We start from the raw sequence: 25,776 nt of genomic DNA, 5'->3' as shown, positions 1-25,776 counted from the left end.
ATGGCCATTCGTTATGGTGCTGATAGGGGGTCAGAGGGTGATGGTATAAATTCTAGCTACAGGAGACTGCTGTAACAAAAGAGCCCTCTCCCCGGACTGCCTCTGCCCTGACCGTGTGGCTGTGTAAAGTGGTGGCCAGAGTGCTCGTGTCCCTCTATTCAGACCATGGCTTTGCTGATGCAGCTTAGCCTTTAAATGCTCCCTGAACTTCCATCCCATTCCAATGATCCATTAAAATGATGCACTCTGTGTGCTGTAGTCTGACTTGGCAGGGAATTAAGGTTGAGGCCTGCATATCTGCTGGCTTGGAAAGATAGTTATTTTATCTTGAATGTACCAGATGAAGACTGAAGGAACAGTGTTATGACAACACAAAAGACTCCTATGAGGAAGTCCTCATTATTCCAGCTCACATGCCGTGTTTCCAACACTCTGTCTTGCTCACTTTCCACCTACCCTCACCGCTCCTCACTCCCACCCTAATCCTCTCGCACTGTCACATTTTATTTCCTGTGGCGGTGGCTCCTATGTGCGTTGTGTGAGGTTGGCGCCGCAGCATGGACCTGCGACCCGGCGTGATCTGGCCAGCTGGCTTGTACGGCGGAGTCCCGGGTCTTCTGTGCTGAACAGTCATGGAACATAAAATCCCTGAGGCCAGACCACTTCTTCCAACAAAGTTAGAATTGAACAAGCCAGTGTTTAACTGAATTTCCCCCCTCCCCCTCCACGATCTCTCAAAAATAGTTTATTTCTTAATCAACATTTATAAAAGATTAATATGCCACTGTGTCTGTTGTTGTTATTCTAAGCATAAGAAACAGGTGTAATCCTGGGATGGTTGTGAATAATTCATCCACGTTTACCACAGTGTTTTTCTTCATTGGTGATGTGTGTGTGTGTGTGTGTGTGGGGGGGGGGGGTGCCGGAGACTGTTGAAGTTTACTGTGTGCTGAAGGCAGACTTGGCTTACGTCAGAAGTGAATGTTGATGACATTATCTTCACAGTCAGCACAGATTTATCCTCCCCCTCAGCTCCTCTGCAGTCTGATGGACTTCTAAGTGCCTTGTTTAATGTGTGACTGTGGCCATCGTCTCATCTGCATGATTACAGGCTGGTGGAGGAGGTGTGTGGGAATGCAGTGCTGAGGGCAGAGTGGGTCACACTGTAGGGATAGTCACTTTGAGGCTGATTAAGTGGCCCTCTGATTGTCTCCCTCCCTCTCTTTGCCAGTGGTTAAAAAGCAGACCAGCTGGAACGTTGTCGAGAGACTGCTGTGTTCATATGCTTAAATCCCACTTTCTATCCGGGGGTGGGTATGCTTGCATTCAGCTTGTTTGTGGGGGGCAACTGGAGGGTATGTTCCCTCTGAAGCTCTGTGACGCTTGATAGCGAAGGCAAGGCAATAAACAAGAACTGAAGGGTATTCCATGGGTGTGTAGGATGGACGCTGATTGAAGCAGGGCTTCAGTCGGCAGCTTGCACCTGTCCTTTGCAAACCTGTGGAGGCTTCAGCAGGGCGACGACAGCTGTGGCGTGTGTGTGTGTGTGTGTGTGTGTGTACACAGAGCAGAGAGAGACGTTTGCCCTGTAGGAGAACAGACCCTCTGATAAGGACACTCTGACGCACTCCCCAACACCTACACACACACACACACACACGCACACGCACACGCACACGCACACACTGCGGGGCGGCTCTGATTTCTGTGTTATCTCCCCGTCGCAGTGCATGCCCGTTGCGCCCAGGGATGGATGGTTTATGTGGCCCCGGGTGTCACGCCGCACCGCCTGTGTCACTACGCCCCTCGCCACGGAGCTCCATCTCAATCTCTGCAGAGGCCTGGCCCGGAGAACGGAAAAAAAGAAAAGGAGAGGGGGAGAGGCTCCCCCAGAGTTTATCCTATTAGAGGATGGGAACAAAGAGACGAAAGGCACACTGACACTGTCTCTATCCCAGATCGATCCCACACACAAACGCCCACACACACTCCAGCCCTGGGGGCACCTCGACAAATGCAGGACTTTGTATTCAAGTCCACCCCTCCATCGGATTGGAAGGAGCCCATTATCATGCCATAATCATGTCGAGCCTATTCTAAATGTCAGCCCACAACCAACAACCAAAGCAATTTACTTTTCAACGTTTTAACTTTTTAAGAGATTCTCTGGCCTACATACCGACCAGTGAGGGACGGCAGCAAGAGGGGTTTGCATGTTGAAGATGAAGTGATTGCTGTCAATAACCAGTCTTTCCCTCTCCTCAGACAGGTGGAGTCGACAAGGCTGACAAAGCATCCACCATGTCGTGCGTGTGTGTGTGTGTGTGCTGCATGCTGCTTAGGAAAGCAAGGTGGATGCTGTGATTAGAATGAGAATAAGGTGCTGGCTAGCTAGCGTTTCACCTCCAAGCTGAGTGTGTGACGTCAACTTCTGCAGCCTTCCAGAAGGCTTCAGAGAGCAGGAGAGAGAGAAAGAGGGGGGGGGGCAGCCTGACTAGGCTGCGGAGGTCACGTCATCACTGATGTTTTTCATCCTGGCTTACAGTGCTTCCCGAGTACAAAATACTTTCAGTGTGGAAAATCTGTCCGAAGGGGGTATTTTGGGGTCTTTGGGGGATGGGTGTGACATGGCTTTGCAAATCAAGATGGAGAAGACAAGTCTGTGTTCAAAACTGTGTCTTTCCTCCCGGATGTGAGTTGTATTGCCGTGACTTGCACTTCCGCAGACACGCTGCCTGGATGCAGAGTTATCAGAACTCCAATGTGCTCTGTGACCTTCTCCTCGTGCATGCCACACATTACTGCAACAAGATTATTTTACAATAAACCTTGGCCTGTGGAGGGCCAGGAGGAAGACCAGACGCCCTACTTGCAAAGTCAGTCCTTTTCACATTAGGTCTATTCCCTGACCAAATTATTCCCCTCTATTTGCAGTTTTATTAGCCTAGTTCGTAAAGCCCTTTATCTGCATGCAGCAACTCCATCTTTTAATTGCTCTGCTTTCATTCCCAGCTTCGGCACAGTGCTTGGCGAGCAAATCTCTTCTCATTCCTCTATGCCTCTTTATTTCAGCCTTGAACCCCTATGCTTATATTTCAGAGTTGAAACTGTGGTCCCTGAAAAAAGATCCTCCCCCCCTCTGCCTCTCTCCACAGTGCTCTTTGATGGTGGTGAAGGCAGCCTGAGCATGCTGCAGGCTCCAGACTAAACAGTTGCAGTGGTTTGAAAAGTTCAGACTGCCCTTAGTTGTTGTGGTCGAGTGCTGGGCTTGCATTCTTGGGGTAGGGTGACAAGTTTATTCATATTCATTTTCATTTTTCCCCTAGTTGGTACAGAGAAAAGTCCCAAAGCACCATCAAGTGCAAATATTTTAGATGTTTCTGGAAAAAGTGAAATGATTCCGATTACGCTGACAAGCCTAGAGCTACAGAGCCAATGTGTATCCTTGCGTGTCCTGGCTTGAACTTTATATTGTTTACATCCATGTCTGCTAAAAGAAAGGAATTCATGACCTACATGGAAATGCTGTGATAGGCTAATACTGTCAAAAATGCACACAGAGCTGGCTTAAAGCTCAGCTACATCCTTCATTTGGTAGCAATGTATTGACATCATGCAGGCCATGTATCCGGATTTAGGCTACCTGCATGTTACTATGACTACAATGTGTGCATTGGAGTAGTGTGCAGTCCATTGTTAGGGGAGCAGGGCAGAGTCACAGAGTTGGCATGTGGAGGAAAACCGGGGGTCACTGCAGTGGTGTGTTTGCCAAAGCTGGGAATGAATGGAGACCCCCTTAATACTGGGTGCAGAAGAAGACAGTAAATTACCCGATTAGGAGACATGCTTAGCCAAATTATTGAGCTACCATTGGGCAAGACAACCTTCACCCTTCACTTCCAATTGATTACAGTCATAAAGAAATTTGCTAAGTGATGTGACATGGAAGGACAGAAGTTGGGGAGAAGTTCTGATATTGTGCCTATTTTGAAGGAATCTTCTAGCTTTATGTGCTGTAAAACAGCTTGATACAACCCACTGGAATTGCATTGTCTTCAATCAACCCAACAGCAGAATTGGCTGCAATCACGTACAAGGAAGATTGAAAAAGAAATTGCACTTTGATAGTTTCGAGAGAGGGCTGAGTGGTCGGTCTCTGAAAACGTATGCTGTCCAACACATTTGCCAGACTCCTACGCATAATGTATCAGGATGTTTGTGTTCATTGATGTTACACTTTACACAATTAGAATAACGGTTTTTGTATGTGCTTAGGTAAGTCCAAAACCGTTTTCAGAAAAAGCTCACAATTGTTGATTGCAGACCAGAGAATTGCCCGTGCAAATGGACTTGAAGCCAAGTGAGCTGAACTTTCTCAGATGGGATGGCCAGCTGACGTGTGTGTGACCAGGAAGCTAACAAAATCTGACATTGGTGGACAGGACTGAATTTACTTCTACAATAAGACAGTTCTTCACATCCTCCAGTATGCCTACATGTCTTTAACTGTTTCTGATTTGGACTCTATGACCTAACCAGCTGCATCATTGTTGTTACAGTAGTTGAGGCCTTTGAGATGGCAGGAAAACCACAGTTCTACTATTTCAGGAAGTGACCCTCGCTGTAAAGACTACATCCGTTTCAGAGGCTGCCTCTCTAAGCCCTTGGATAAACCTTTCGACAAATGTAGCGGTACAGTAGTAAATAGGCCACAACAAGTGTTGAGTATTGAAAGATGAATGACTCTGTGTAGTCTCATCTTCACAAGACTAGATCAATGAGATGCCTTCAAAGTCTCCCTGTCAGAAGTCATTTGAGGATGTGCCAGTGAATCCTACTGGAATATATCCAGTAGCCAGATATTCTTCGTCAATTCTATTACTATTGTCATATCTGTAAGAGTTAGCCAAAGTGATATTGACATTGGAAGTGCGGCATAAAAAAAAAACCTCACCTACTTCAGCAATAGTTTTTTTTTGTATACTTAATTATTTATTTTTTTATACTGTGACTGACTGTTGAGAGACAGATGAGTTACATGTCCTCAAAAGTATCCGATGGCCATTGACCATCTTGCTACCTTCTTGGGCAAGCCAAAGCTAAATACAGTTCCCTATGAGGGCACTAGAGAAGCTTCTGGATTGGCTCCATGAGACTGCTTCCTGGTGATTAGATCCAGGTCCATTAGCTACGCGAGTCAGTGCTGATGCATTCCATCAACTTGCTTCCTCAGCTAGCCATCAGCGTCACAGAGATGATGGTCTTCCACAGCGCCTATCGCTTTAGACCGAGACCTGTAGAGAGCGTGCAGAGCCGTTCACAGAACAATGCATGCTGCTGGGGTGAGGACACTGTTCATCACCCTGCCGAGACATTTGCACGTTGGAGAGGAGAAAGCGCTGTGACTTTTCCACTGTTTGTAGGTCAGTCCTACAGCTAGAAGGATGAACGAAAGGTAATCTGATGACTTTTGGACAACCTAGTCCTGCCCCTCCCAACTTCTAGCATTTCACCTGGAGGGGGAAGGGGAGGTCTCTCTTGCCTCCCACTGGAATATCTGTTGCCCTTGAAGGTCCACCCTTGCCTATTCAAACTCTGCTCTTTGACACACTCAAAATGTCAGCGTCTGTCTCTTGAAATAAACCCATTTCACCTCTCAGCTTCCCAGCTGCTGACAAAAACACCTTTGCATGCTGAAGTTTACCCAGTTCTGGTATTGTCCCCCTCTTTTTACTTTGACTCAGTAGCAGAGCAAAGTAGCTTCCTAGTAGTTAGCAGCAAAAGGCTAGTTAACTAGTTGGCATAAGCGACAAGCTAGCAAGATATTTAGCAGCAGCAAGCTAGTTAGCTTGTTAGGTCATTAGCCACATACCTGTTGGGCAGTGGCCTTGTTTCTGTGGTATGTGCTATGCTCTTGGTGGGCTTGCATACCATGGTGTATCTGTCTCACATAGCAGTACAGCAGCTACTGCCAACGCAGCAGATATTTAGAGATATTCCTGGAATTGGGTATATGAGCATGCGTCTGGCAAACATGAGGATGTTTTCCCTCTCTCCAGACAGTGTCGCTCGCCCTGGCAGATGAGCTGATTTAGTGGCCCTGATAGGCTCTATTGAAAGCCTTCCTCTTCTCTTGAGGACGATGTAGTGCCTCACCCATCTCTTTCCCTCCCGTTGTCCCCCCTTTCTTCTGTGTTAAGGTTGTGATAATAAGAGAGCAACTCTGGATTTTCCTGCCTGCTTATTTCATGCCGCCTATTTTTCATGTTATGGCACAACAACCTATATTTTGCCACGGAGTCATGGTGTGTGATGGTGCGTGGAGCGGGAATGCAAATGCTATTCCTCCACTATACCCATGATTTCCTCAGAGAGCCACGAAGCCATGATGATGTTAATTAAACTAGTGGGATAATTTGTCTTTTAGCTCTGACAGGGAGATTGTATGCTTCACAAAAAAATGCAGTGCGTGTCTAACCTCGCACGCGTGCGTGTGTGACAAGACCAGTGCTGTCCTAGCATTTTACTCTAAGCAGAGGGCGTAGGCACAGCAAATGGATCAGATTCTATAATACACTTCTAATGACATCTATGTTAGTGCAGGGACATGACTTTCTTATAGCATGCATGTTTTATTCCATATGTCTAACAACACCTCTGCATAACCCTGGTGCTGATTGACAGCCATAGACCCGGCCCATTTGGACCACATAGTAGCCAGTCTCATCTCCAACTAAACACAGTGGCCTCAGCACGGTCTTATTGCCATCTGGGCCAACTGTATTACATTCCTGTTGATGGAGGACATTGCCTTTCTAATGCCCTGTGTGCCCCTACCCCCTGTTTTCATCATTGTCACAAGCCCTGGGCTGGGCTGTTGTAAGTCCTCAGTAAGGATGATGCAACACACCAACACAGTGGTCCCTGCTTGTCTAGGCTGTGCTTGGTGGCACAACCGTTTGTGTTGTTCTCAACCTCTGGTCCAGACAGCGCCAGACAACGGCTGCCTACTTTGAATGTCAGTAGTCTATTTAAAGCACATTTTGTATTTGTATGGGCTCTGTTTAAAGGCAATGCTGGTTATTGGGAGTGTTTGAAACGTGTGTGTGTTTTCTGCCAGGGACAATCCAATGTAGGTTATATAGTTAACCTGTTTGCTTGCTTTCAAGGAAAACAAGGACTTTGGGTTTCTCCCTGCTCTCAGGTTCTCTCCCCCCCCCCCACCCCACACACACCAGTTCTGGGTAGCTGCCTGGGCCCTGACCTTGTTCTCAGCCCAGTCTTGCAGCTGTCAGCCTTCAGTGCATTGCTGGAAGCATGGTAGCAAATAATTACACTAGGCGTGCAGTGTCAGCCTCAGTGTTTTAGCTCTGAGTGTTTAGCTGCTACAGAGAACAACACTCGTCCTAGTGTGTGTGTTACAGCACAGAGGCGGTTCTCTTGTGCAAAGCACAGCTGCTAGCTGTGCTTTGTCTCTTGACTTGACTCGCCTGTCTGAATTTATTCCCATCGTTGTGTATGTGTTCAGGGTTATCGCTTCCAAATCTCTGGTGAAGTCAAATTGGTGAAGCAGAGTCCTACTAGATGTTAAGCTTAACGCTAGGGAAATAAGTTGAAATAATGTGTGTACTGTATGGGTGTGTGCTTGTCACTCTCTGTGTGTGTGTGTTGGTTAGGCTGTCAGTTTGATTGTGTGTTTCTTAGGCTGTGCATGTGTTTTTGTGTGTGTGTGTGGGTGTGTCCTTGGCCAGGGCTCTTCTCTGAAACTTACAGGCAGTTCACAACCTTCACAAGTCACTGTCAAACTGGTTTGGTGTTTGTGTCTGTCCATGTTTGTGTGTGTGTTTGTGAGAGAGAGAGAGAAAGAGAGAGAGGTGTGCATAAGATGCATGTAAAAATTAGATGACAATTGTGGTGTGCGTGTGTGCAGTGTAACATCCTTGATGCTAGTTTGTCTGTGTTTTAGAGGTAGGGATCTACCCCTTATCTCTGGTCTCCAACAGCAAGGCAGGGCAGAGGCAAGGTAAAACCTAATCCTCTCGTCTAATACCTGACTCTTTTCTCTTGGTTTCGGCAGGATACGGAGATTGCTGCAGACTGCAACCATGTAAGTACTCATCCTCCTCTCCTTTGCCTTTCATCTAAAACATTACGTTCCTCCTCTCTTCTTTACGCATCACTCGCCGCCCTGTCGGGTCTACATGCTTGTGAGGGGTGATATCATCTGCTTCCTAAGTGCATCATCTCCATCAGTCCTGCATCTGGCCCTGACCCACAGCATTGTAACGCCTGTCTAGAAGAACCTGCAATATTCAAACCCAGCTCATACAGCGATTGACCACAGTGTGAAAGGAAGAATGAATGTAAAGTTAGACCAAACAGCAGCTTAGAAGGCAATAAACAACTGTTAGCTGTAGTCTTCTACTGTAATCAGTAGCTAACTCCTGATATTGGGCCTGTGTTTTCTGCTGTAGTCAGGACTCGGTTGACGTCACCGCGAGACAGGGAAGGCTGAATGTTGAGTGGGTCTTATGAAGCCACCCTGCCCTTACAAGGTTAAAGCCCCAGTTAGATGACTGCTCCTTGTTCATATGCCAGAGGCACGTTTCTAGTCATTGACACCATTTATTATGGCCCTGCCTTCAAACACTGTAATTATAGTGGTGACTCTGTCTCTCTCCGCCTCATCTCTGGGTCTCTGTATCTCCCCGTTTCTCTACCTCTCATTCGTACGTGTCCTTCTTCTCGCCCTCCCTCTCTGAACAGTCAGTCATCCCATCTCTCAGAGTGTTTTTCAGCATCGCTTTATGGCCCTCTTCAAGACGTGGCCCATAAACCTGATCCTGCGCTCGTAAAACTCAGCGACTCCATGACAGGTGTTTTTGCAGGCTCTCACACACAGAGAGAGAGAGAGTAGGAGCGGACTCTGGGCGCAGCAGCATCAGTAAGAAAGCACGCCAAGTCGTAAGAACATCATAATATGTTGCAAATCCCCCCCCCCCACACACACACCAGGCGTCTCAGAGCCGTGATATCGTCAGGGTTACCAAGGACCAAGGTCTCATCTCAGCCGTAGGTGTTGATTGCGTCAACAGAGTTGTTAATGAGATGCCGAGTTATTTTTGCCCCCATCACCATAGATTGTGTGCATTGTGTATGAGCCACAAACAAACTCATGGCCCGGCCCGTCTGGGGCTCTGCAGCCGGATATGTGTTGGCACCTCCTGCCTGTCAGAACATTTGCTGTAGCAAGACTTTCCCGTCGTTTTAATAACATATTTCTATTTTTCGTCTCTCAAAGTGGTAGTTTTAGTTGCTCAGACTTGCTGATGTGTAAACTATGAGGGTTAATCACCAGTTGATGATAAATGGCCTATTTCCTCAGGATTCGTGACACAGGGCTTCTCCAAGCTTGTTTTGGGTAACTGGCTAATGGCGAGTACTGTGTGTGTGGGCGTGTGGGTCTGCAGATTTGCAGTCAAACAGCATTAAGATGTCGTCTCCTAGCTTCAGATCCAGCTGTAGAATGATCAGATATTCCCTCCTGGTTTTCCTCCATCACCATCTTGATTGTCCTCCATCCCTCAATCTCTTTCATTCTCTATCCCCTTATCCTCGTGGTGTCATACTATGAGTCTCAATAATGAGCTACAGAAGTCTCAACCTCCTATCTCTCTACCTCATTATTCTGCCATGTTGACACTCCCTTCTATGTCTTTCTTGCCTTAGTCTCATCCCTCTTTCCCTCTCTTCACCTCAGCTGCTGTGGAACTACAAGCTGAACCTAACGACCGACTCAAAGTTTGAGTCTGTTGCCATGGAAGTCTGCAAGAGCACCATCCCCGAGGTAAGTCAGGGGTTCCATGACGGGTTAATGGTCACTGATCCTGGATCCGTTACTTTTTGCGAATGACGGTGAAGTTGTCTTGCCGAGTTTGATCTCGCTTCTCAGGTCACTGTGAGGAAAAAGGAGGCGTCTCCAATAACAAATCACTGTCATAGATTCAGTTCTGTTTCATACTCATTAGTTTACATAAAACACGTTGAGAAACGAATGCTCTCTCTCAAACACAAGCACACCCATCCCCCCAACACACATACAGGCGCACACACACACACCTACGTATACACACACATGATGCATGTGTTTAAGAGAGACCCAAGAGCATTTACCATACTCTCCAGGGAGTAAATGAGCACACACACACACAATTATATATTTAGGGCTGGCAGATGGAAGTAGTAACATAAACCAGATAATATGCTGTCAGGCTGTGACACACCACAGTGCTACCCTCCACAAAGAACCTGCCTGTGTGTGTGCACCTGTGTGTGTGTGTGTGCACCTGTGTGTGTGTGTGTGTGCACCTGTGTATGTGTCTGTGTGTGTGGGCCTGGTACTGAGGGACTTATCAGAGCCACAGCCAGCTTGTTTAAGGCTGATTGTTCAAGCTGCCTGCTTGCTGATTGTGTGCCTGCGCACTCCTGATGCTTGTTGTGAATGTTGTCAGACTCGGATCACACCAAATCAAACCGTTCAATGAAACAAGGCAAACTGCTTGATATTGATTTCTTGTACCATAGCTGGTGGACTGTTATAAGCATTACAAAGTTATATTCTTTAAAAAAGATACTTTATTGACTTTACAGTTTGAATTTTAGGTGAACATGTGTTTTGATTTCCTGACTCAATTAGCCGTTTTCACAACAACACAATAAAGAATTGTCCGTCCCCCCCCCCCCCCCCCCCCAGATTAAGGAGTGTAATGAGGAGGAGCGCGGGAGGGGCTTCCTGGTGTCCTGCCTGGTGGATCACCGTGGCAACATCACGGAGAACCACTGCCAGCAGTACGTAACGAAGATGACGAGCATCATCTTCAGCGACTACCGGCTCATCTGCGGCTTCATGGACAAGTGTCGAGAGGACATCAACACCCTGCACTGTGGCAGCATCAGCACTGGGGAGAAGGTGTGTGTGTGTGTGTGTCAGCATCCCAAACCTGGGTTAGTCAGGGTTAGGAAAGGCATGTGTAAAAGACCTGTAAGGAGAGTTATGTGGTGCTAGAGGGGGTTTTGGGTAGGGAGGAGGGACAGAGTTCACCTTGAACAGACTGGTGTCTGTCTGTGTCCTGCCTCTCCCCTCTGTCCATGGCTGGGCACAAATTCCATTGATTACAAGATGGCCTCAGTGGTGGTGGCTGGGAGGAGTTATAGGGGTCAGCTTTCAGACTGAGTGAAATATGACGTGATGTTACCGTTTGCTGAAAGCAAGCCATGCTGGAAGCGTGGGGGTTTGGCACTAAACTACAGGCCCCAGGCTCGAGTAGAAATGGCTTGACCTGCACTGGCCCATGTGGGCCCCCAGTCCTAGTTAGGCTAATTGTTCCTGTCAGCTAGCTCTCCGAGACACGTCCTGTAGGCCTAGCCAGTCTGCAGGCACGATGTGTCTGTTTGTGTGTGTCTTTCAGCCTGCCAATGAGAGCCTGGAGCACCCAAAGTGAGGTTGCCTGGCATTAGCGAGCTGGCTATTATTGAGATCATGGTTTGAATGGCCTTCTCTCTCTTTGTATCTTTTTCTGTCTCTCTCTTTGTCTGTCTCTGTAGTGTCACTGAGCTGCTATTGTTGTGACTAGATGGAGCCACAGTTTAATTAGCCCTAACACAGGCCTTGTTTGTAGGATATGAGCTGAGTAACAACAGTGAAAGCCATGGGGTTTTCGAAAGGAGTAAGGTTAATGTTATCGCCATAGAGTTGAACGTACGATGCACTCAGCAGAATGTGGCTGTTCTTTCCTGTCCCTCTGAGCCCTGTGTGACTGACAGACTGTTTGTTTGAGGTCCTCTCTCTATTTCTGTGTTTTGATCCCGGATGTGGGTTGATGGGAAGTGGCTGTTTCTGGGTCTAGCCGGAGGCACATGTAAACAATTGGTTCCTCTTCTCGTCCATCTCGCTATTCATTTCTGTCTGACTCACTGCATGTATCTGCCTGTCTGTGTTTTCCCTCTGTCTCTGTCTCTGTCTCTCTCTCTCTGTCTCTGTCTCTCTGTCTCTCTCTGTCTCTCTCTCTCTGTTTCTGTCTCTCAGGACATCCATTCCCAGGGTGAGGTCATTGCCTGCCTGGAGAAGGCCTTGGTGCGAGAGGCAGAGCAACAGGATCTGGCTCATCCAATCAGAGACGAGTGTAAGAAGTCCATCATGCGCGTGGCCGAGCTCTCGTCCGATGACTTCCACCTGGATCGATACCTGTACTTCTCCTGTCGTGAAGACCGCGAGCGCTTCTGTGAAAACGTACGACACTGGGAGAGTGTGTGTATGCGTGGGCGTGTGTGTGTAATTGCGTATGTGTGTTTTTGTGTATTTGTTGGCTCCTTACGCAAACTTGAGCACAGAAAGGCAGGCACACACTGCATTACCACACACACGCACACACACACACACACACACACACACACACACACACACACACACACACACACACACACACACACACACACACACACACACACACACACACACACACACACACACACACACACAGTTGAAAGAGGAATTAATTGTTGCTGCTGGCAAACAACAGGAATCATCTATTGAAATGTGAATTTGGTGCGTCATACAGGGCATACAGGGTGTTGAGGGCTCTCTCTCTCTGTTGTGGTTTCAGACCCAAGCTGGGGAGGGCAAAGTCTACAAGTGTCTCTTCAACCATAAGTTTGAGGAGGGCATGTCTGAAAAGGTACGTGCCGACCACACAGAAAGACTGTGTGGTCGATAGTTACTGGTTCTAGTCCGCTGTACGTCGCAGTATGGTTGAGTGCGTTCGTCACCCTCCATTTACCTCACTCGATATTTTGTATCCTTTTATTGAATGAAGAATAAACAAAGCTGACCATTGACCTACTTGATAACTGGTGTCAGAGTGAAGATAATAGTCCAATTCTAACCCCATAATCTTTTTCTCTCTCCCTTTCTTTCTCCCACTCTCTGACTGCCCCTCCCCAAGTGTCGAGACGCCTTGACCACCAGACAAAAACTGATAGCACAGGACTACAAGGTGAGCTACTCCCTGGCCAAGGCCTGCAAGGCTGACCTGAGGAAGTACCGCTGTAACCTGGACACCAACCTGCCGCGCGCTCGCGAAGCCCGTCTCTCTTACCTGCTGCTCTGCCTGGAGTCTGCTGTCCACAGAGGTGTGTGTGTGTGTGTGTGGGGGGGGGGGGGGGGGGGGGGGGGCTGGGGGCTGCATGTTCTTGCCACAATGTTCCATGTATGAAAAATGCCCCCTAAGCCTAATAAATCCCCCAGAATAATACTGTGTGTGTGTCACAGGACGGACGGTGAGTGGGGACTGCCAGGGGGAGATGCTGGATTACAGGAGGATGCTGATGGAGGACTTCTCCCTGAGCCCGGAGATCGTGCTGCACTGCCGGGGGGAGATCGAGGCCCACTGCTCGGGCCTGCACCGGAAGGGACGGACCCTGCACTGCCTCATGAAGGTGGCCCGCGGAGACAAGGGCACTGTGGACGGCCTGTGTCAGAGCGCGGTGAGAACTCGCTCACTCATGACACACACACACACACACACGTTGACAGGTCCTAACCCAGGAGCCGTGTCCCTCACAGCTCCAGACCCTGATCCAGTCAGCTGACCCGGGGGCGGACTACCGAATAGACCGTGCCCTCAACGAGGCCTGCGAGTCCGTCATCCAGACCGCCTGCAAACACATCCGCAACGGGGACCCCATGTGAGTATTATATACACACAAACACAACTGCACGCACACAAACTCGCCATACCACACACATGCAGACACACCCTCTCAACAAGAAAACATGACATTGTATTCCACGTAAGTGATACGCATACACACGCGCACGCACACGCGCTCATACATGCTCAGAGTTCCAAGAGATGCCATATGTCCAGCCATATGCTGGGTCCAGCTCCCATGCATAATCATGGACAAGCTCTGTGACTGTTGTGTCTCAGTGCTGTCTCTGCTCCTCTGCACTTTCCTCTCGTTCTAGTCCCTCTCTCTTTCTGCTGACTTCAAACATGCCTTCCATGGCTGTCTCAATTGGGTTTATTTGACATCCATTATGTGGGTCTCGAGGCATTAAGAAGCACACTGCAACCTGGCTTCATAATTTCTCCTCTTTGTGTAATGTGAGACGAGTATTGAATATTTCCACTGCTTCCTGAAAAAAAGTGCTTGTTCTCTTCCTCCTCCTCTCCTCCTCCTGTTTCTATCACCCTGCTGCTCATTAATGCTGTGAAGCATATCCAATCATTGCCTCTCTCAGTCCTCTTCTTTGAAACAACCTGCGTCCATGAATACATTACTCCCAATAAAGTGAAGCTTAATTCAGTGAGGTGTGTATGTGTGCGCGTGCGTGCATTTGCACATCAGCAAGGACCCTGGTGAACTCCTCTCTCCAAACCCCTCTCCCTGCTTACACACTGGCTTTTAATGAGCTCAGCCGTCTCTCTGGAAACAGGGGGGTGCGGGGAGCACTGTGCCAATCACAGATGAGAAAGGAAGGGGGGGAAAAAAGCGAATGTTAAGAGCTTGTTTAAAGTATTGGGTAATGACTCTCAAAACAGGTGCCTCCATGAAGTGTCCATTGTCTTGGTTTTTGTTTGTGACGTTGATGCATCTGCTGCTCCCTCTGTGCGTGTGTGTGTGTGTGTGTGTGTGTGTGTGTGCAGGATCCTGTCCTGTCTGATGGAGCACCTCTACACAGAGAAGATGGTGGAGGAGTGTGAGCACCGCCTGCTGGAGCTGCAGTATTTCATCTCACGAGACTGGAAGTGAGGCGCTCCTGACCCCAGATCCCTTTCACTTCCGAACACTGACCGTTTCACTTTGAGCCGAACTCGTATCCCAAGCCTCCCCCCCCCCCCCCCCCCCCCAAAAGATTCTACTGTGGTTTTCATCCTGAGATCCTCTTCTAAGGAACCTCCCCTCTTCTGTCCTGAATCTTTTAGAAGCTGTATTCATGACACAGTAACAACTAGCATTTTCCACTACATTGATTTTGAAGTGTATGACTCATGTTCTCTCTGTCAATATGCTAGGGCAACTTTGAAGTGAAGTACCTCATTATGTTGTCCCAGCACTCTAGGCACACACACGCACACACACTCATACAAAGGTCCACTCATATACACTTGCACACCTCTGTGTGCACACACACACACACAGTCAGAGGTGCACAGCCTGCTAAGTAGCCTCTTTAGCCTATAGCTCATCACTTCTTCACAGCTCAATAGGCCTAATGGGCTTTTTAATTGTCGACTTCAACAGCGATTAACTGTAATTGTGCATTGTGACTGCGTGGGGGGGGGGCTTGTTGTGAAGGCAGACGAGCGTCCATCTGCCGCTGCCTGGGATCGTGATGAAGATCTGCGTTTACAGAGTGAAGGTTTGAGTATGTCAGGTGTTCTGAATGACCTTGGTGGGCGCTTGTCTTTCTCTCTGCATGGCAGGCTGGACCCTATCCTGTATAAGAAGTGCCAGGGTGACGCTGCTCGCCTGTGCCACACCCACGACTGGAACGAGACCAGCGAGATGATGCCCCCTGGAGCCGTGTTCTCCTGTCTCTACCGTCACGCTTACCGCACTGAGGAGCAGGGCAGACGGGTACGAATGGTAGCCTGCCAGTCTGCCAAGCTTGTCTGTCTGCCTGTAAACGTCATTTAGGACCAGCCTTGTTGGTCTGCCTGTTGCACAGTCACTTATGAGCATATGTTGTATCGGTCACAGTAAGCATCATTTTCTGTTGCAATGACATGATGAGCACATTACCCAGCCAGCTTTAGCTGGCGTCAGAGACATTAGGTTAACCATATGATTTTTTGGATTGAACAGCCCAGTGCTGAGGACTCAGTAAGTTGCCAACCCAGTCTGATATCAATAATGGTGGTGGGTTCATGATTATAATAATGATAATAATAATAATGATGACCATGTCAATCAAAAGGGAAATGTAATTATGGTTGCAGAAATACTTGTGAATTGGACTTGTCAGCCAAATCTCAAAGAATGACAGTGAAAGGTGATTTTAGCTGTAGGTAGGCCAATTAGACACTCTGTAAAGATTGGTCAAGAACGCTCCTCACTGAGAAATTCGAGAGAATGTGATGGAGGTGATATGGCTTTACGCTGCCACTAATGGCTGGCTTATGATTCTTTTTGATTATGGCAGCCTCAAAAAAAATTGTTTGGGTATGCAGGTGTAGTTGAGAGAGTTTGTTGGGGGCAGAGGGTTTGCTTGCGTGAGTGATTACAATTGATGTGTGTTGGTGTGTCTGTCTGCGTGTGTGTGTGTTGGTGTGTGAGAGTTGGTAATGGAAATGTCTCTTTAATGACTGATTACTTGATTTGTAACTGGATGGGATTTCTGGTATGTGTGTGTATGTGAGTGAGAGGTTGTTCGCTTGACTGATCACTTGTGATATGGGTACCATGGGTGAGTAGAGGTGGGGATTTCTGACTCTCGGTGTGTGTGTGTATATGTCCAGCTATCGCGAGACTGTAAGGTGGAGGTGCAGAGAATCCTCCACCAGAGGGCGCTGGATGTGAAGCTGGACCCTGAGCTGCAGAAACGTTGCATGACTGACCTGGGCAAATGGTGCAGCGAGAAGACTGACACAGGCCAGGTGAGACACACACACACACACACACACACACTTAAGACAGACATTATCTACCAGGTCATTAATTGTTTGTCATCCATTTATTGATAATAATAATATAAGGTTGTGTGCGTTCTAGGAGTTGGAGTGTCTACAGGACCATCTAGAGGACCTGGTTTCAGAGTGCAGAGATGTGGTGGGCAACCTGACTGAGCTGGAGTCTGAGGTACACACACACAAACACACACACACACCCTCGGCAATAACAGGAAACCGAGTTAAGTTCTCTGCAGCTCTAATGACCTGTCTGTCTGACATATTGGCTGTCCCTCTAACGTCTGACCTTTGACGACAGGACATTCAGATTGAAGCCCTGCTGATCCGTGCCTGTGAACCAGTCATCCAGTCCCACTGCCACGTAAGCAACCAATCATCTACCAAGAAATCTATGACATCACCTCAGATCTCAGCCATGTGTTCACCATCTGTTCTGTCTTAATAGCTCTCTTCTTAAATAAACAACGGTTGGTATAGTTCTCTCTGACTATTTATTCAAACTAATATTTGATCTTCCACCTCCCCCTTGTCTCTATCCACGCTTTCTCTCCTACCCATCCTCAACAATCTGTTTCTATCTGTCCTCTCTCTCTCTCTCTCTCTCTCTCTCTCTCTTGATGCATACTCTCTCTCTCCATACCCACACACTTCTCATTGTGCCGGCTGACCCCCTTCCCTCTCTCGCTCGCTCGCTCTCTATCTCGCTCGCTCTCTATCTCGCTTTCTATCTCGCTCTTTCTCTCCCCCTCTTTCTCTCCCTCTTTCCTGTGCAGGATGTAGCAGATAACCAGATAGACACAGGGGACCTGATGGAGTGCCTGGTGCAGAACAAACACCAGAAGGAGATGAATGACAAGTGCACCGTGGGCGTCACCCACTTCCAGTTGGTGAGTCAGCCTGCTGACGCCTAGAGAAGGGGTCACACACACACACAACACACACACATGGGTCCAGAATTGTCCCTTCACATTACATCAATTGAGCCATCAGTTTGCATCTAATCTCAGGAAATCACATCACTCTTGACCGCTTAGAGTCAGTCTGTAGAGCTTCCGTCAACCTGGGCAACGTGTGTGTGTATGACCCCTGCTCTCCAGGAGTCAGCAGGGTGACTCATCAACTGTGTTTGATTATGAAAATGAGATACACTTGGACTTTACACACACTTAGATTGCTTTGAATTTCTATAACCAATCACTGGTCTAACTAGACTCACTTCCTTCCTTCCTTCCTTCTCTCTCCCTTACTGTCTGTCCCTCCCTCTATCCTTCTCCCCCCCCATTCCCTCTCAGATCCAAATGAAGGACTTCCGCTTCTCCTACAAGTTCAAGATGGCTTGCAAGGAGGATGTGCTGAAGCTGTGTCCCAACATAAAGAAGAAGTGAGTTGTTTTTATTGCGTCAAGGACACAGTGCAGAATTTTCTGAATATTTAAGTGACTCATTTAATCTCCCCTGCCTGAGAGCAAATCATAACCTTGTATTTTCAATCATGGCTGTCACTAACTTGTCCTCAAAATCTTTGATTATTTTCTTTCTATCCATTATCTTTTATATCAGAGTCCCTGTGATTGTGTGAATGTTTGATTGACAGGCCCTGTACAACGGGCCTAGTGTTTGTAAACCTGTATCTAGGTGGCCTTTCCTCCATGTATTATCGTAATCCCTGAGGTGATTGACTCATCAGGCCTCTTCTCTGGAATCATTTCTGTGCTGCTGAAAACGGGTGCTAGCCTGCGCCTGCCATGAGTCATCAGCGCGTGTGTGCAGAGCTCGCCAAGCTCTGCCTCTCATCTGTCCTCTCTGATCCTCCTCTCTCTCTCTCTCTCTCGATCTCGATCTCGATCTCTCTCGATCTCATCTCCACACCCAATGTATCTCCCAATTTCTTCGCTCTCTCAAACTATCCACCGCCTTCATCTGTCTCTTTTCTCCACCCTTCTTTTCCCTCAAACTCTTTCTCTGCCCCCCCCCCCCTCTCTGCCTCTTTCCCTCCCTCTCTCCCTCCCCCAGGGTGGATGTGGTCATCTGTCTGAGCTCCACGGTGAGGAACGACACCCTGCAGGATGTCAAGGAGCAGCGCGTCTCTCTCAAGTGCCGCAAGCAGCTGAGGGTGGAGGAGCTGGAGATGGTGAGTGTGTGTGTGTGTGTGTGTAGGAGGACTAGATATACCTAATGGTACGTGGGAAGCCATGCTGAGCTACAGTGAAGTTTGGGACATTCAGGTCTCAGGTGTTTCTTAACCAGTGTCTGTGGGGATAAGGTCATGGTGGGACCTTGATAACAATCCCAGACCCATCACCGCTGTCTGTCCCCAGCCAAGCGTATCAGACTGTATGTGACTTTCACATTAACAAGAGACTGATGGATTGCTCCCATTTGAAAGCCTTGAGACTTTCAAATGTTTTCTAAGTGTTTAGTCTCCAAGAACCGTGCCATTTATCTCAGTCAGAACTTGTCTTTCACGCCTACATCATGATGGTATCAGTTTCAAGGGAATGTACGGGCTTAGCTCATCTTAAGTGGTTGTGAAGAAGCCTGGTCCTATTTTCAACACCAGTGAACAATGTTAGGTATTGACTCCCTGGATCTGTCTGACCGCAATATTGACCATTAAAAGTGAGGTCAGGCCCGCTGGGCCACCTTATTGGCTGAGTGATTAGGTAGGGTGTCATGGTTGTCGATGCACTCTCCCCTAGGACTGAACACACCTCTCTCTTAGTCCCTCTTTTTTTCTTCTGTCTCTTTTTGTCTTCTCATCCTTTTCTTCTCGTCTCCTCCATCTCAAATTACTTCTTCCCCCCCCCCCCGTTCCTCCTACTTTTGCTGTAGTCGGAGGACATAAGGCTGGAGCCCGACCTCTACGACTCTTGTAAGACTGACATCAGCAGACTCTGCTCCAACGTGGCCTTTGGTAACGCACAGGTAAGACGCGCATCAACGTCACACACTCTGACACCCTACATATAAAAGGTTTCTGAAACTCAAGGAAATCTCTCTCCTCTCTCCTGTTCTTCTAGATGATTGAGTGTTTGAAGGAGAGTAAGAAACAGTTGTCTCAGCGCTGTCACCAGAAAGTCTTCAAGCTGCAGGAGGTGGAGATGATGGACCCAGAGTTGGACTACCAGCTCATGAGGGTCTGCAAGCAGATGATTAAGGTGAGACACGCCTAAACCTAAAGCCAAAGCTTTAGGTTTCTCTCTTTCTCTGTCTGTCTCTGTCTCATTGGACAGGTCAGGACAGTTCTTGCATATCCCTTCCCCCCTGACACACCCTCATGCTGCATACTGATGCTTCGTTGTCCTTTCATAATGTCATAATGTCTATCCACCCCTCGTCTGTGATTGGATGGTGTCAGCGGTTCTGTACTGAGGCGGATGCCAAGAACATGCTGCAGTGTCTGAAGCAGAACAAGAACAGTGAGCTGATGGATCCCAAATGCAAACAGATGATCACCAAGAGACAGATCACACAGAACACAGGTAGAGTACACACACACACACACACACACACACACACACACACACACACACACACACACACACACACACACACACACAATGCACAAATGCCAACACTACACAAATACCAAACCGATAATGTACCCTTCTATATCTGATACCTGAGTGTTGCTCCGTAATACTCTCCCAGATTACAGGTTGAACCCTGTGCTGAGGAAGGCCTGTAAAGCCGACATCCCTAAATTCTGCCAGGGCATCCTGAACAAAGCCAGCGACGACAGCGAGTTGGAGGGGCAGGTTATCTCCTGCCTCAAACTCAAATATGCTGACCAGGTCTGTCCCTCACTCCACCAACCGGACAATAGGAATATATATTTTTTAAGATGACTTGTTTAACCGCTACATAAATAATAGAATAGAGAATAATAGAATAGATAAAAATGCCATAATTTATTGTTTGAACTTGTAAGTAGCTTCGCAGTACATGAAACCAGCCTTCAAATATGTTCTCAGTCAATACAGTTTGGGTAGTTCAGTTTGGGTAGAAGAGCTCTGCTGTTTGGGCAGCATGGGTAGAAGAGCTCTGCTCTTCTACCCATGCTGCCCAAACAGTACATTATAAAATGTGTTTATTATGTCAACTCTTGCCTTCGAGCAATATAATATCATATTTGTGGTTGTGTGTTCAGAGGCTGTCCTCAGATTGTGAGGACCAGATCAGAGTCATCCTTCAGGAGTCTGCTCTGGACTACAGACTGGACCCACAGCTCCAGATGCACTGCACTGAGGAGGTGAGCACACCCACACACCAAAGCAGATATCTATTAGTCAGCTAGTCTCTTTAAAAAAAAAAATCTATTGGTCACTTATTACCCAGCTAGTGTCATGTGAATGAGAGTGTACAGTGTTGTGATTGGTTTCTGTGGGCACCTCTGACCATGCCAAGCAGGTGGTGAGGTCCCTGACGGTCAGATGATGTATTCTGAACGGGAACATCATGCCCTTGGGCGTGTGTGTGTGTGTGTGTGTGTGTGTGTGTGTGGTGAAGTTATTGGCAGGGTACCAGTTGGTTGGGGTAGGGGTTAGGTCTGGACAGAGCCAGCCAACTCGGCACAAAGCAGCCTCGTGTTATTTACAGCTAGAGTCCTGCTGAGATTATGAGAGCCTCAGGTGGAGTGACAAGCTGGAGGAGGGACTGAGTGCCCTTGGTGTGTCCTTGGCCGGTCTTGCCTCTGGTGAGCCAGGCCAAGCTGGGCTTGCCCGGGCTGGGTTCATGATCCTTTATTCAGCGCTTTCTCTTCTCTCTCTTTCACTGTCCTTACCATTCTGCCTCTCCGCCTCTACCCTGTGTCACCCCTCCCCCCACCCCCAGATCAATCGACTGTGTGCGGAAGAAGCATCTGCTCAGGAGCAGACTGGACAGGTGGAGGAGTGTCTGAAGGTCAACCTGCTCAAGATCAAACATGAGACCTGCAAAAAGGTACACGCATACACATTGAGCAGAACCTCAAGACTGCAGCGCAGCCTAGTGTCCAGCTGCCATCCTAACATATCATTGTTAAGCTGCTGACGTTGTGGTGACACATGCTCTCACTCTTTTCCCCCTCCTCCCTCTCTACCCCAACCCGTCTGCAGGAGGTTCTGAACATGCTGAAGGAGAGTAAGGCAGACATCTTTGTTGACCCCGTGCTCCACACAGCCTGTGCACTGGACCTTAAGCACCACTGTGCCGCCATCACACCTGGCAGAGGACGACGTGAGTGAAAACAGTGCAACTCGGAAGTACTGTCAAATAGTTGGATGCGCTTGATTTGTTTCACAGAAGTGCCCTCTGTGAACCAAATGAAACGCACCTTGACTAAAACTATTTACATACCGTGGCAAACCCTGTCACAAGGGAAAATCTAGATGTGGACTGGTGGTTTGAAAGGGTCTTATTGTGTAACCTAAAGTAGATGTGAGTGTGGTTCATTTTGCTCTCTTTAACTGGAGACAGCAGCATGCCGAGTAGCTAGTGTACACCTGCATAGTTCTGGTTGATGCAGCACATGTCTGGGCTACAAGGAGGACTTGTAGAGTGGGTTAGTTAACCCTTCCCTCCCCTGCTCTGTCTTTTAGAGATGTCCTGCCTGATGGAGGCCCTGCAGGACAAGAGGGTGCGTCTGCAGCCGGAGTGTAAGAAGAGATTGCAGGACCGCATCGACATGTGGAGCTACGCCGCCAAGGTTAGAATAAACACACACACACACTTTACAGATATTTTTTTGGGGCATACAAATTACATTTTGGCTCTGTCCACCAGGTGGCGCCGGCGGAGGGCTTTTCAGACCTGGCCATGCAGGTGATGACCTCGCCTTCGAAGAACTACATCCTGCTGATGATCACAGTGGGCGTGTGCATGCTCTTCCTGGTGGGACTGCTATGTGGACGCATCACCAAGCGGGTCACACAGGAACTGAAGGACAGGTAGAGGAGGACCGGACCCCCCTCATAAGAGACTCTTTCTCCAAAGGCCCATCTAAGATGCCCCAAGCCCCTGTCAAACACCCTTGGTTTGGCCCAAATGCCTCAACCAAACCCCCAGGGTTCTTGTTCACATTGGGGGTCCTATTCCTTGGCCGCCCAAGCACCCTCCCAACTTCCCCACAGTGCCATGTTTGGACCCCCCCATTCACACTCCCACATAGTACTGAAGAATACGCATTCAAATGCCCTAGCCTTTCTACTGAAGGTACTTCGACTACGGTCATTCTTTGGTCCTGTCGAGAGGAAGCTTTTTTTCTTTTTGAAGAAATCTTGCTTTTTGACCGTTTGATCCCCAGACAAACATTTTGTGGACCCTTCTAGAGTTGGCTTGAAACCCACAGGTTGTCCTTCAGCCAAATCTGATATTGTATGTTAATAAGTATTTTATGGGTGAGGACAGAGATGGCAGCAGTTGCATCAGTTCAGTTACTAGGCCGGCGCCTACATTGGCCACCAGCACAGCCTCCTTCTCCTCTTTGTCCCGACGGAAAAGAACCTGCTTTTGATTTGTGATGTTGCGTTGGCGTTGGAATTTTGTTATTTTTTTTGTATAAAGGGATATAAATGGTGGAGGCAGAGGGGTGGTGGGGATTTTTTTTGTGTTTCTTTCCAATTGAATACCCCAGGGGACTCTGAAGACAAACACCCAAGGCTCCCCTTACATCACTGGATATAGCTTCTTTTTTTTTTCTTTTGCAAATTGTAATTTTTTTGTCTTATTTCTTATGTACACTTTGTTAAATTTTTCAATTGGCACTGAATTTGCTGAACTATGAGATTATGATGTTCTGACTATTTGGGAGGCCTCTTGTGTCCTTTGAGTATCTGACCCAGCCGCACCTCCATAGCCATGTCGAGGACCAATTCACTTTCTGTAGTGAAGAAATAAACAACCCCTGCAAATGATTGAGATGGATGGGTGCATCGGTGTACATCTAGTTTTAGATTTGTCATATTCTAATTTGAATCATTGCACATTTTTTTTTTTGATTGTGTACTTTTTGTTTGGTTGCAGCCTTATTTATTGTTTACTAATGATCGGTTGAATTTTTATGAAGTCCTCGTTGCGTGCTTGCGTGTGTGTGGATTCACTCACACTATCCACTAACTAGATGTCTTTTCTGCTCAAATGACCCAAGTGAAGGGTGTTGGTTGGGAATCCTAGGAATATAGAAACATTTAGATATTTAATATGATGGATGTGTTTAGGTTATGGGATCTGGTGAGATTGTACATTTTGAAGCTACCAACCAACATTTTTGTTTTAAAAGAAGCCACAGGATGTCCACACTTTGCAAAGGCATAATGTATATCATTCTCTCCTTCCTTTAGATTGCTTTTCTTTTCTTTAGGAGTCCTTTCACAGAAATCTGAACAAACTGGCTATAACTCAACACCCATGTCCACACTGGTGAACAGAAGCCCCTCTTGGGTCAAAAGGCAGCAGCACCCAGGAAATATGGGGCTGCAGCAAAGCCCATTGGAATTTAACTAGACAGTACCCTTGTAGACCAACTGATTATATATAAACAGCATATATTTCGTTGTATAGGTACTAAGGTGAGCTTAATCATTAACTCTACAGGTGCTACTTTTGCACCAGGACTGGTTCTGGAGACTTGCTGTTTGTTCAGACCAACTAAATGAACGTGACATGTTTGTACATGGCTGAGATCCTTTGTGAATGGGGCGGACCCACAGAGCCAAGCCAGAACCATGTTATCCCAAACTTTGTATGACAGGTCTGCTCAGATCCTGATCATATTTATGTCTACAGAATGGAGGAGCTTGAGAGAGAGTGTGTGTGTGTGTGTCTGAGTGTGTGTGTGTGTCTGAGTGTGTGCATGAGGGTGTATTGGTCATCATGCAGCATTGTGTTGGGATAGTTGGTTAGTTTGGCTCTTTTTGTAGATGCTATATGAAAACAACTCAATATTGTACAAGAACAATGAATGTTATTCACAGATGTTTCTCATACCTACCTGAGTTGTTTATACAAAGTGGTAACAATGGTGTATTGTCTGCAAAAGATTTTGTTCTTTCAGTTGACATCCAGTATCCAAACAGAACCTACATTTTATGTACTTGCAGTTGGAGTTCTTGCAGTTGGAGTTCCTCTGACTATCAAAAAGTACCACTGAAACCTGAACTTTTGTGATTTGAAGATGTATTCCAGGACCAAAGTGGCAAGGGAAGGCTGTTGCTTGGTTTGAAAATAAATGTGTGGGTACATTGTGGGGAATTACAGGTTTCACAGTTTATTTACTTTCAGTGATGTTAATGCCTTTGTGAGAAATTATCTACTGTGTTTGGGTACTGTGGAAGAAATGGGATTTGTTTGTCCAGTTCATTTGGGAGCCACCCAACACTGAATCTTAATAATTGTGTGGCTTATAACCCCCCTCCTCCCAAGTGAGACTGCAGCCTGCTACTCTTACACTGGCTGGGACAAGGCCTCCCCTTCTATGACTGGCAAAGAGACTGCGAGTGTCAACGCTAATCAGTCCAGCACACAATGCCGGTACTACGTAGGGGGAGCTGGGGTCGGCATTGCAAAGCTGCCTAGCATCGGGCCCGCCTGCACGTATGGTTCCAAAGCAGAAGATTTAAATGCTTCTTTGTTGCCCAAACCAACCCCCAGGCTCTGAGCTTTGCTGAAGTCACAGTACTTGTCCCTTGTCTGTCTGCTTGAAGTGAGACTTTCTTGAATCAGATTGATGAAAAGATAACCGATTTTGTCATTTTATTTCAGTGTGCAAAGTTATGGATGTGCTGTTTATTTTTCGTTTCAGATCATGCCATGTAATAATGAGATGTAACAGATTTAACATTGTGCATTTTCTTTTTGCTGTACAGAAAATTTGTCAATTTAATAAAACTGTCTGCAGATTTTCATATCATGGTCTCGTTTTCATATTTGAGAAAGTATCCTTGAGATTGCCATCATTATAGAAAATGACCCAACATTCCAATGACTAATTCTTCAGGAGACACAAAATAAACAGCTTTTGTTATTTCATCTTAATGATGAAATAACTTTTTTTTGTTGTAAGTTTGACCTTTTATCCATGATTATGTATTGACACAAATCAAAGA

General features: G+C 47.3%; 1 protein-coding gene across 2 annotated transcripts in view; it reads left to right on the top strand.

The window, feature by feature from the left end:
- glg1b (golgi glycoprotein 1b) overlaps positions 1–25,575 on the top strand; it is a 28,748-nt gene extending 3,173 nt beyond the window's left edge. The window contains exons 2-27 of one of the 2 annotated variants that reach the window (XM_062471872.1): positions 8,078–8,107; positions 9,761–9,847; positions 10,754–10,969; positions 12,086–12,289; positions 12,663–12,734; positions 13,002–13,188; positions 13,328–13,542; positions 13,622–13,743; positions 14,709–14,810; positions 15,489–15,642; positions 16,524–16,661; positions 16,777–16,863; positions 16,993–17,055; positions 17,468–17,581; positions 17,987–18,075; positions 18,707–18,824; positions 19,526–19,618; positions 19,714–19,851; positions 20,052–20,175; positions 20,345–20,487; positions 20,844–20,945; positions 21,527–21,634; positions 21,790–21,910; positions 22,273–22,379; positions 22,457–22,620; positions 24,772–25,575. In XM_062471872.1, the coding sequence (XP_062327856.1) occupies positions 8,078–8,107; positions 9,761–9,847; positions 10,754–10,969; positions 12,086–12,289; positions 12,663–12,734; positions 13,002–13,188; positions 13,328–13,542; positions 13,622–13,743; positions 14,709–14,810; positions 15,489–15,642; positions 16,524–16,661; positions 16,777–16,863; positions 16,993–17,055; positions 17,468–17,581; positions 17,987–18,075; positions 18,707–18,824; positions 19,526–19,618; positions 19,714–19,851; positions 20,052–20,175; positions 20,345–20,487; positions 20,844–20,945; positions 21,527–21,634; positions 21,790–21,910; positions 22,273–22,379; positions 22,457–22,620; positions 24,772–24,838 (3,165 nt within the window). In that variant the 3' untranslated portion in view covers positions 24,839–25,575. Of the gene's footprint in view, positions 1–8,077; positions 8,108–9,760; positions 9,848–10,753; positions 10,970–12,085; positions 12,290–12,662; positions 12,735–13,001; positions 13,189–13,327; positions 13,543–13,621; positions 13,744–14,708; positions 14,811–15,488; positions 15,643–16,523; positions 16,662–16,776; positions 16,864–16,992; positions 17,056–17,467; positions 17,582–17,986; positions 18,076–18,706; positions 18,825–19,525; positions 19,619–19,713; positions 19,852–20,051; positions 20,176–20,344; positions 20,488–20,843; positions 20,946–21,526; positions 21,635–21,789; positions 21,911–22,272; positions 22,380–22,456 lie in introns of both variants that reach the window. The other variant, XM_062471873.1, reaches the window with a different exon arrangement.
- Positions 25,576–25,776: the final 201 nt, after the last annotated feature.

Source organism: Osmerus eperlanus, chromosome 10 (genome assembly GCF_963692335.1).
Source record: "Osmerus eperlanus chromosome 10, fOsmEpe2.1, whole genome shotgun sequence".
NCBI classification, from domain to species: Eukaryota; Metazoa; Chordata; class Actinopteri; order Osmeriformes; family Osmeridae; genus Osmerus; species Osmerus eperlanus.
The sequence above is the reverse complement of the archived record's forward strand: the minus strand, read 5'-3'. Positions and strand labels throughout refer to the sequence as shown.